Consider the following 11,494-nt stretch of genomic DNA (forward strand, 5'->3'; position numbering starts at 1 on the left):
TGTGGACGAGCGTCACCACCAACGTACATTCGTGATAAGAGTATGAATGGAGGTGGACAATATCCCTCCCGTCGGCAACCACGCTGCCCACAAAAGACAACTAAGCATCAACGGACTTACCGACTGTAATATTCATTTTATATTCAGATTCAACGACAGGCACGGTTTCTCACATTTATATATATATATATTTTATATTTCTTTTAACACCACATGTACAGAACACATATCGTACTTTTTGTAATGCAGTCCGTTTCTTGATATGGACCACTGTTGTTACCATTAAAGGAAAAGACTCCAGGGTCCTGACAAAAAATATCTACTAATATCATCATTAGCAGCTATAACTATCACAATGCACAAATCAAAATTGAAATGATATTAAAATGCAGAATTTGTCTTAAATACACCCAATCCATTCACTTACGCACATTATAAATACACTGATGATCTTTAAAAAAAAGCCCGTAAACTTGGTAGGGACGTCCATTACAGATGTTCTGCTGCCTGCAGTAGCACCGGCAAGCAGCAAAGAAAACATGACCTCTCAGCGGGAATGAGCATGCGAGAAACAGGTGGTGGGGTTAGTGTAAGAGTAATTATACAATTTATGAAACATCTCATACATGTTCACAAGGACAAAGCAAACAGTAGTGGGCTGTGTGGGTCAGGAGGAGCTGCACTATTTGAAGTCCAGCAGATTGCAGTCGATTTTGTAGTACACGTAGGGATAATACTCCTGCTGGCTTAGGTTGAGCCCAGGAATGTCCACAGCAGACTGCTAAAGAAGGCAAAAAAGTATTTCTGAATGAATAACAATTCCTAAAACTTTTTTATTTTATTTTGTGTGTAATGAATAATTACATAGTCAGGCATATTTATATTATAAACAGCTATACGTTTTAAACTAAACTGGAAAAAAAACTGAAGAAAAACAAACAAACAAACAAACATATAATTGTTCACATGGCTTCATGTCTGAGTTTGTCAGAAGCAAGGGCATGTGCAATCTAAACCAGTGCAGTGTTTATCCCTTTAGGTAAGACCCTAGTCTCTTACCAGGCCTCAAAACACTACCAATGCAGGATGTGATTGTGATTGGGAGGAAAAACACCCGGTGCTGGGGCGTGTGTGTGTGTGTGTGTGGGGGGGGGGGGGAGGCTGGCCCGCATGGAATCTCACATCAATAATGGCAGCTGCACTGCTGTCCAGGTGCTTGTACAGGTCATACAGCACCTCCCTCAGCTTCTTCATGTTCTTCTTGTTGGGCTGCAGAAGCATCGCTTGGAAGTTCACAGGTAGGCCATACCTGCACAGGTGGAAACGCCCAGCATTAAAAACACCTCGGCCACCCCCCCCACCATCATCGCACTGCACGCTCCTAACCGAGCTGCCAGGTAAACCGTGCAGTGGTGGTCGACTCCAGCCATCATGAGCTCACCATGAGGTCACTGGATCTGGTACCATTTACATTTGGCAGACAGTCTTATCCAGGGTGACCTACAATTTCAGTCGTGTTACAGAGGTAGGCAAACGTAGTGTTACAAGTCTTGCCCAAGGACATTTATTGGTATAGCATGGAGCAATGAACCCTGTTCCCCCACGGGAGAGGCAGCCACTACTTCACACCAACCACATTATTATTGGCCATTTGCCACACATGTCCTGGTTTGTGTGTGTGTGTGGGTATTAGTCACAGCCCCATCTTTAAATCTCACTGCAGCACATTTGCAAGTTGTATTTCTAACATATTTGTTGATTTTTGTACCTTAAGACAGACTCCACAAACACCCTCAGAGCTTTAATGTGGATCCAAGCAATGAAGGCCTCACTGAAATTCACCTTCAGCCATCGCACCAGAGGACCCTGTTAATAACCATGCATTCATAACCACATGTTAATGACTAATAAATTGTAACCAGTCATTAACAAATCAATGTTTTAACGACAAATGGTCCAGAGAGGTGGATCCCCAAAACAGGTTAACTAATCTATCTCACGAATAATTTGGTGATTAGCTATTGCAGTGAATCAGGTGCGTCACAACAGGGAGAACAATTAGACTGCAATTAGAATTAAAACCCACTGGTTAGGAGGAGCACAGAGTCTGGGTCTTACAAACTGTTTCTTCTTATCAGTGGAAAGCCTCGTCATCTCCTCTTTATCTGCCTTCATCTCTTCCTCATTGTACTGGAAATCTCGGACGATGAACCTATGAGCAATGCATGCACAGGTCTAAATAGGAAATTCAGAAGTTACCTGGTGTCAAACCAAAGGTCATCAAAACATTGCTAAGAGAGTTACAAGGTGTATAATTAATTTATTGAAGGGTGGATAATTCATGCCTCATTTCAACAGCTTTCCGAGTTGTTTAAGTCTCCCTAATTCTCTATTTTTTAGAGATCTCCAAGCACATGATTTTCCAGATGCTCCTTCCCAGTCATCTACACATGTTCTCTTTAAATCTCTCCATGTTTAAGATGAACAGTGTCTTTTTAGAATCTTAAATGTTGTGATCTCACTGCTCTCTCGGACAGAACCTTAAAACATTGTGGCATGAGGATCTGGCTGTAGAGCCACCAGATGAGTCTTTGGAACACTTCTACATCAGGTCCATTCTTCCTCTGTATGTTCAGCACAAGGGCTTATCCAGTGTAAACTCGAATATACTGGACTAAGAGTAGGTTGTCTAGGTTTATCGAGGCATCGAACCAAGCTGTGACAGGTGCCACAAGGACAACGCAAATCTATATATTTTCGTCTCGTTCTTCATTACATTCTTTCTAGACTTTCATTTTCACTACAATATCAGATGTCTTGGGCCGACTCATAAACCCATCTCCTCTTACAGCAATCTTTGGAGTAGTACTTGAATGTTTTTGATTGCCTGTCCACAAATCAGATTTTGTAGTCTTTATGACTTTAGTTGTACGATACCAGATTCTTTTAAACTAGTAAAACCATAATCCCCCTACTTATTTTCACTGTATAAGGGACCTTCCAGCTTTTCTTGACTTTGAAAAGATAAAGTTCACAGTACACTAGTCGCAGTTCTATCAGTACATATTACAGAATACAGCAACCCTTCTTATCCTGTTTGGACGCAGTAAGTCTATACCTTTCAGAGGGAATGGTCCTTTCTTATAGTACTGTAGGGGCATCTTCTTTTTACTCATTTATGTGGAGCCATGCATTGGTATAAGGAAAGCCTCCTGCCACCCTTTCCTGGTTTGTATGAAGATTTTGTTTAGCTTTTTTTGTCCTTTTTCTGTTTTGTTTTTATGTCTACATATGTTAAAAGATATCTACATATAGTGAGGTTTTGGAGTTCTGTAAATTTTGTGAAATGTCAACAATAAACAAAACAATGATTTTAAAAAAGCGTCATCCCCAGGAGATGCCTACTTCTGCTCTCTGGCTTTGTGTCTGAAGTCATCGATGGCCTTGCGGAACAATGTAACACTGAACAGCCCACTATCCTGATCCTCAAAGAGCAGGCTGTGGAGAGAGGACAATGAAGGTTAGCTCCACAGTGGGTCAGTGATATATTGGTCTGATATATGCAAGTGCAAATCTCTGCAGTGGACCTTACTTTGTGGATCGTGGTACCACCATTTCTGCAAGAGTCTCGTACGTCTTCTGCCAGTCTGCATAATTTGTTCTGATGAGAAGACAGGTACCATTAGGCTTGACAGTGAGGGACCCTTAAAGTCTGAGTCTTGTTGCAATAACAAGAGATACAAATAAGAAAAATGCACAAAAAAAGTTTTACTTACTTTGGTACCACAACCAGCAGAGTAATAAGGTACTCAGAGTCCAGCACAAAGTCCTCTTTCTTCACAATATCTGCAAGGCTCCGAGTTAGCAAGCTCCCTCTACAAGCAGAGGATATTATTACAATGCAGCCTGAACATCACAGTTTATTTCTAGTGCTTGGACTTCTCTGTACTGCACAAGGTAGTGTTTTTCCTGCTACAACACAGCTAACTTAACACATTTAACTAATTCAACATTAAGACGTTTATCGACTAAATCAAGAAAAAATGTAACATTTGTGTGTCTTTTCTGGTCAATGCATTTTAAAGTTCAAATGCTACTGGGCGGGAGAACCTCACCACTGTTTTAAACTAATAAGCCAATGGATGCACATAAACACGATACTTTTAAAACCATGCAGTCTTTGACTTGTGTTCTTCACTCACGCATTCTTCCTCTCCAGGTTCTGCAGGTTGCCCTTCAGATTATTGTAGGCTGAAGCCCTGGCCTTCAGGTCATTGTCAATCTGTGTTACTTGCTGTTGAACAGCAGGGGGAGACAAAGGAATATCAACCGCTTTATCAGCATCTTAGCAAGTCTCCTTCTTTGTGATGTTAACTTTCCCATAAGCACCCAAGGCCTCGGTTTACTATATAATAAGATGTCAGGGTAATTATAATAGGTAACTGTGACAACTAAATCATCCAATAATTCATCATCCAGTGCATGCTGCAGGACTTGCCTTGGATATGATTTCAGATATGTTCTTCAGAGACTGCTTGATGGGGTACTTGGCCATGTCCCATTGGAATCGTGTGATATAAGTGATTAGGTCCACTGACAAGAGCAACAACAGAGAAATATTAATTCAACAATAGCTGCTTCTCGTTACCAACCCAGAAATGTGTGAGGGGTGGGAGAGTCTGGATCACCTCCATTGGCCAGGAGGTTCTCCTGGACCTTATCTCGACTGTCCTCCAGGACGTCAGCCATATACTGGGCCACCTTCTTCACCACACTGTGAACCACATCAAGCACACATCACACCCTGCCAATGCACCCCCTCTCACATTCTATACCAGGTAATCAGGATCATCAAAGGCAAACTTGATATTATGCCAAAACATAGAAGCTCTAAAGAAGAAAAAACAAACAACCACAAAAAAATACATGGGCAATTCTCCATTGTCCAGAATTCTTGCTTTCTCCTCAGGTTGTCTTAAGGTAAAATGGAATAGTTAGCCAGGAGCTCTGAAAAAACAAACTCCTGTGTATTATTTACTGTCATCCAGCAGTCAATGCCTTACTGCTATATGTGCAATATACCAGGCTTTAATCTGACTGAATATGAAGCCAAAATAACCTCCACTTCTGTCAGCCTTCTCAGCTGCACTCACTGTGCTGTGTTTTACTAAAGCTGTGGCCCAGCGGCCTGGTTAAGCCGAACAATTCGAGGTTACACACTGCTAGGTTGCATTAAAGTAAAACTCATCTTTCATAGCACCCCCTCCTGGGAGTGAAAACACATCTCAGAGCTCCAACTCTGACTTGAGTAGCAGACAACACTTAGCTGTGCTGTGTAGAAAGTGGGCAGGATTCCATGTGAAGGACTTTGAAGTTTACAAACGCTCATAAATAGAATCTTGCAGCCATGGATGAGGCATAAGTCATGAGATTTTAAATATGACTGAGGAAAGAGGCACTGGTGTGTCATCAAACTGCTAATGGTTTATCTGAACCAGGGACAGGGACCGTTGCACCACTACGTGAGATTTCTCAGCACACTAGGGCAAGCATGAAAGATTAAAGGCCTCTGACTCTGACCCAAATACTGACCACTGGGCCTCTCTACCTAATAACATCTTTGCAAACACAAGAATTTACAGAACGCTACTGAAATAGCCAGTGTGAGAAGGGAGAGTTTGCTTTTAGCATTTCAGATCAAAGAACATTTGACAGGAGGGCCGGTTTGCACCATGATGATTTTTTGAAGGGCAAAGAAATTTTAAAAACACTGCATGCTACCACTGTCAACACCAGGTGAAAAAAAAACACAAAAATAACAAAATACCATACCTCTCTACAAAAGAATCCAGCTTGGCCAGCTCATCAGACAGTCCCACTAAAACATCTAATGTGCCGACCTTTAGGGTTGGAGAGACAGAGGCTCTGATTAGGAGCCTGCGTAATAAGGCAAAGACAACACAACAAGGCAGTGTTTGATCAATGCCACATGAGAGCCAGTTGGCCAGAGACAACCCCAGAGGCCGAGTGCTGTTGCTGGTGCCTGCTCTGTACACATGCGCTGTCAGGCATAAACAAATTGACCGAGGGCACATGTGATGTAGCAGAGAGGGCAACAGGGTCAATCATGGTGAACTGCTAACAGGACATGGACTGTAAGAATCACAGAATATAGGCTAGAACTATGAAAGTATTCCTTCCAAGAGATCCTTCATCCTTCCATTTTAAACGTTATGCAATTGAAAAGATCAGCAGAGTTAAACTTGCTACCAAGTTACTTTCTGTTAGGTTCCAAACAAGAGGAACTACAGGAATTCACACTTTACTCAAATGGAGAAGTCCAAAACTTCATTGTAGACAGGAGGCTAAATTGGCCTATACTGAGGAGCAAATCACATAGATTTTACTAATTGTTTTTGATTTAAAAATATCTGAGGGAAGTAAATATTTTCAAAGATTATGTGTAGAAATTAAGTTCAAATTTAATTATTTAATAAACGGCATGAAGGGGGGGGGGGGGGGTCGACCTTGAGATCAGGGATATTGAACTTGTTGTTAGTGGACAAGTTGTTGGTACGGGTGGTGGCCACCATCAGTTTGTCCCATGTTTGCTGGCAGGTCTTCTCTCCAGGAGCTGAGATCAACCAGAACTCTGTCATGATTGCACACTGCTAACACCCAGGGGCCGATACAGGGGTTTGCTGCAAAACAGTACGCATTCATATTCATTCGTATTTAATTGTACGTGCGACTTTATTGTAGCTACAAGAGTCCTATCAGTATTATTCCATTTCATACTCGCACAGTAATGTTTGATTGGACAAAATATTTAGTTAGCTAACTAGCTACATGTACGGATAAAGTATAGTGTCCCTTTTAATTTTAGTCCGAATTGGGTCATCTTCGCTTCATAATCTGCTGTAGCTAAATGATTTGATCAGGGTCACGTATAACTAGCTAGTACTAATTGACAGTATTATGCTTGACCGTTTCCGCAAAATGACTGACTGGTCACGAGCTTCTCGCCGCAGCTCACGTCTCCTGGTATAATTTCATCCTCCTCTCTTTTGACAGTGAACACGTTACCTCCATAATACCAGTACCAGCACCACCTGAATTAGCTGCTCCTCTAAACCTAACGACATAAATTATGAACCCCTCACCAGACCAGCTAACGATAGCTAACAGGCTAATCCGTCACTTAACGTTAGCAGGACAGCTAGCAAGCTAGGTTAGCTGACACAGTTAACTAGCGCTAGCCACATAACGCTAACAAACTGACAAGATATGAAACGCTAAATGTGCTTCATCCGAAATACAGTAGGTGCACATTATCAATATAAAAATACCAGTGCACACAGTCAAGACAGCTGTCTAAATTAGTGGGGAGCCATTGAATCCAAGCTAGCTAGCGTTAGCTTGCTCACAAGCATCAATACAGTGCCTGGAAAGGTTCAAAAGCTAACATATTAACACAACACAGCGGCTGAACATCTTGCTAAGAGACTTACCTGCAATAAGCAAGTGAAAACGAAAAACAGGTAAACACTTTTTGGAGCCTATATCAACATTAGTTTAAAGGGTAAATCTTACAATTGGATATTCATTATGTGACACAACGCTGGTGTTTCCAGAGAGCGTCACTCTCAGGGTCAGCTGACCTGTTGTCAGGGGGAGGGGGCGGTGGAGACATGGCTGCTGAGCTGACAAATTATATCAAAGCGATATCTATCGGCTTGGAGACCTTATTGCAGCCAGAATTTCCATTTGTAGTAGTAATATTGGTTGCTGGATGTCACATTATAAAGTAAGTATACATTATCAAATTTCGTTAGTTTAGGCAAGTTATTTCATGGGTTTGCAAGTTTCTTGCACCTTTAAACTTCTGTTTACTGGCGAATAAAGTGCTAATTCAGACAACTTGTAACTTTATGTCTCTAATTTGTTCCAGTATGATATGAAGTTACATTTATATTAGCGCCTTTCTCAGTACCCAAGGATGCTTTACAATCAACATACTACACAATACTTTTACATCCAGTGAACATACAGTGAGAAGCAGCAGCCAACTGCGCACAGCATATTCTCAATCAGAAAGCACAGCTCCCTGAGGAACTGCATAGAGCACAGGCAGGGGAGAGACGTCAACAGCAAGGGCAGAGTACCATCCATAACTGGGCATGTAGGCATACACTCATTCACACACACACTCACACCGGGACAAATCTTTTTAGCATAGCCAATTTTTACCCAGCCTCCATGGTTTAGCACTTGTTAATGAGAAAATGTGTTTACTGATTAAATGTGTCTTTACTCTCATCATTATGCACTGAAGTGTACAATAGCAAAAGTTAATAGGGAATAGCAAACACTAATCAACCGGACATAAGATAAAAAGGAGGCGCACTGAAGGCAAAGGAATTTTTTCGTTGTTGGTTTTCTTTAAATATCCATTAACTCATATAGTTTAGTATTTGCAAGTATGACAGTGTGTAAATAAAAAGATCAAGTCAGTTTGATGAAAGCACTGTGGCATATATCGCATAATCCCTGAAAACAATGTCGAACTTTGTTCTGAACCAGCGGCATATGACTTTTTGGTGCAGTCTGTTCACTGGAGGGCCGAGTCAGAAACAGCCAGTCAGCCTCCCCACACCTCCCCACCACTAACACGCCCTAACAGCAAGAAACTGCCTTCTAAATTTGGACAGAAGTCCCACTTCCTGGCCATGGGTGTCCCCCACCCTGAGTTCGAGGAAAACCCCACAAAGGGATATGTTTATAGAGTTCAGTAGGTCTGGGGTGTATTGTTTGGGATACAATGCTGGGACTGGCTGGAGCCAACCCCTCAGATCTAACAACAGGGTGGGCTGCCCAGAGGCTGGCCCCTGTCCAGTCTGGCTGGGACATGTCTGGGTACGCGTGTCCTAATCAGTCACCCGCCTGCTGGGCAGGCTGACAGGGAAATAAGGAACGGTGGCTGTTGAGTCTCTGGGGACGCCCAGACCCGGATGTCCAACTTTTTGTTGGAACTCTTGATTCCAGTTCCTTAGTTTCCTAAATGTACTCAACATATGAGCATAATTAAACTATTTGGCCTGGGGAAACAGAAAACTGTTCAGGTTCACTAAAGGGTTTCTGAATCTAGATTTAGAAAGGTTTCTAAATCCACCAACACAGGTCAGTTTGAAACCTTTTCCATTTGTTTGACACTGACAAGCTATTCTTTTATCTAGATTACTTTAGTCATGCAGTACATTGCAAGAAAGAAAAAAAAATTTCTTCATCTTTGGAAACCACATTATCCATATTAATGTGACAGGGATTATGATTCATTTGTGCGCATCTACAACTGATGGATGGTAGGAGTGGTAGGTTCAGTCTGGTGCTTTGGGTTAATACGGGTAAAGGGTAACAGATAGTGAGGTTGAACATATGAGATAAGCTCTATTGTTTTGGTCAAAGACTAACTGTCTGTTTTTCAGCTGATATCAGCGTCCTTGGACTGCTTTAAAAAGAAGCCAGGTGAAAAATGTTTAAATGGGGAAATGGTGAATGGTGAATAATAATGATTTTTAAAAAAAGAATGCCATTGGGATTTCTGAAGCATACTCTGCATCCAAGCCCAGGAGTGATGTCTCAGCTGGTCCCAAACACATACATTTTGTGAAAATGCTAGGAATTTATAATGTTGATCTTAAAAATACCAGAGAAAGTATGTTAAGTCAAATGTTTTCACTTGACTAGAACTCAAGTCTTCACCTGGAAACTTTTTCACCTGGATGGAACCCAAAAGAAAAATGTTTTGTTTTATGACAGAATGTAGTACCCACTACAATCTTACAAAGCCCCACTTATCATTTTAGTAGTAAGGCTTAAGTGGTAATTATGGATACATCTGCTAATAAACCAGAGGTGCACAGAGGTGAACCTTTTATGTTTGAATACCAGTTCTGCTATGTGTGAACCACAGCATCTTCTCTATTATTGTGGATTGTCTGTGTTTTCAAAAGGATGAAAGGATGGATAGTCAATCTTGAACTAAACTAGTAGTCTGTAGTTGCAATTTATCACCAAGTAAATATAATGCTATCCACAGAATGCTAATCATGGTCTTTTTAAAATACATTATTTCTGTCTGGGTTTATATTGAGGTCTTTCACATGTTTTGTCAATTACATTTACAGTCATAGCATTTAGCAGATCCTATTATCCAGTTGTGAATCCAGAAAATATCTTTATCTAGTACAAAGAGGACAGAGTACAAAGATACCACTAAAACAAGATCCAGTATGAATGAATGGAACAATACATGACAAGTAAAAGATTTAAAATGTATCTTCTTTGCCAATAAGAAATTGCAGTTGCAATTTTTGCTGAAAATGTTTTTTTTTTATCTTAACAGGAAATTAGTTTAGTATGAGACAGAATGCTTACATTATCTATCTATCTATCTATCTATCTATCTATCTATCTATCTATCTATCTATCTATCTATCTATCTACCTACCTACCTACCTACCTACCTACCTACCTACCTACCTACCTACTGAATTATGTATTTATTTATTTTTGTGTATATTTGCTCATGGTTAGAATAGTTATAAAGATGCTGCCTAACATGTAAATTCCTCTTGGATAATGCAAGCAGTGGGGTGTAACACCTTGCAGTGGGCAAAACACAAGCATGTGCCAACAACAAACGCCCAGATGCACAAACTATTATAACCAGAACAATAGTAATCAAACATTGTATTTTACTGAAGGCTACTTTAGATGCTATGCAAGATTGGAAACTACACACTCAGTTCTAGTCTGTGGGGAGCGGGCACAAAACTCGGAACAAATTTTCTGTGGTCCAAGGGGAGAACTTTCACTTGCAAGTGGTGACAATGGTTGAAGCAATGCTGAAGCTAGGTTAACAAACAGGGTCATTGTATTACTTCCCCATTCCAGTTCCATTGAATCATCTGACATTTTGACTAGACTTGGGGCTGTTCTCAATTAAAAAGTCTCGACACAGTGTACATTCTCTGCACAGCATACATACCTAATTCACCAAAGATATAACGTTTACTCTGTTGTGAAATATATTGTTCCTCCCATAAATAAAGCCTGATAGCAAACCATAAGAAGAAAAACAAGAAAAAAAACAAGAAAAAAAAGCAAACTATATTATTAAAAACTATAAATATTATTTACATCTTATTTCATTATGACTATGTGCATGAGAAGATATTGGAGACAAAGCTTGAATGTTCCTACTTTACATTTGGCCATTGTACATTAATTTATTAGTAGCATCTTGTGTGTATATATATATATGTATATATATATATATATATATATATATATATATATATATGTGTGTGTGTGTGTGTGTGTGTGTGTGTGTGTGTGTGTGTGTGTGTGTGTGTGTGTAACCTTTCCCCATTTGTGTTATTTATCCTCTAGCTTTTCATCATTTCATCGGTTTATGTTCCCAGAACTGCTG

At 40.5% G+C, this 11,494-nt stretch overlaps 1 protein-coding gene across 3 annotated transcripts; it reads right to left on the reverse strand.

The window, feature by feature from the left end:
- Positions 1-116: 116 nt before the first annotated feature.
- Positions 117-7,664, reverse strand: atp6v1c1a (ATPase H+ transporting V1 subunit C1a). Of its 3 annotated transcripts, none has more exons than XM_027014340.3 (13): positions 7,512-7,664; positions 6,528-6,701; positions 5,833-5,900; positions 4,689-4,774; positions 4,499-4,593; positions 4,203-4,294; positions 3,777-3,875; positions 3,593-3,661; positions 3,406-3,498; positions 2,119-2,212; positions 1,769-1,866; positions 1,183-1,309; positions 117-778 (listed from the first exon to the last, which is right to left on the reverse strand). In XM_027014340.3, exons 2-13 carry the CDS (start codon positions 6,657-6,659, stop codon positions 683-685), a joined length of 1,149 nt encoding a protein of 382 aa, XP_026870141.2. In that variant the 5' UTR covers positions 6,660-6,701; positions 7,512-7,664; the 3' UTR covers positions 117-682. The 3 variants fall into 3 exon arrangements, with proteins under 3 accessions (XP_026870141.2, XP_035382572.1, XP_081575788.1); XM_035526679.2 differs by having other exon boundaries at positions 117-781; XM_081719662.1 differs by lacking the exon at positions 6,528-6,701 and having other exon boundaries at positions 117-781; positions 7,512-7,661.
- Between the last annotated feature and the right edge of the window lie 3,830 nt (positions 7,665-11,494).

This window comes from Electrophorus electricus, chromosome 1, assembly GCF_041902795.1.
Source record: "Electrophorus electricus isolate QZ-2024a chromosome 1, ASM4190279v1, whole genome shotgun sequence".
Lineage (NCBI taxonomy): Eukaryota > Metazoa > Chordata > Actinopteri > Gymnotiformes > Gymnotidae > Electrophorus > Electrophorus electricus.

Coding starts and splice junctions, on each gene's coding strand:
- atp6v1c1a (XM_035526679.2), bottom strand. CDS start 6,659: ATGACAGAGTTCTGGTTGATCTCAGCTCCTGGAGAGAAGACCTGCCAG. Junction 3,662..3,776: donor CTGCTGGTTGTGGTACCAAA/GTAAGTAAAACT, acceptor TCTTCTCATCAG/AACAAATTATGCAGACTGGC. Junction 1,867..2,118: donor CTGATAAGAAGAAACAGTTT/GTAAGACCCAGA, acceptor GGTTATTAACAG/GGTCCTCTGGTGCGATGGCT.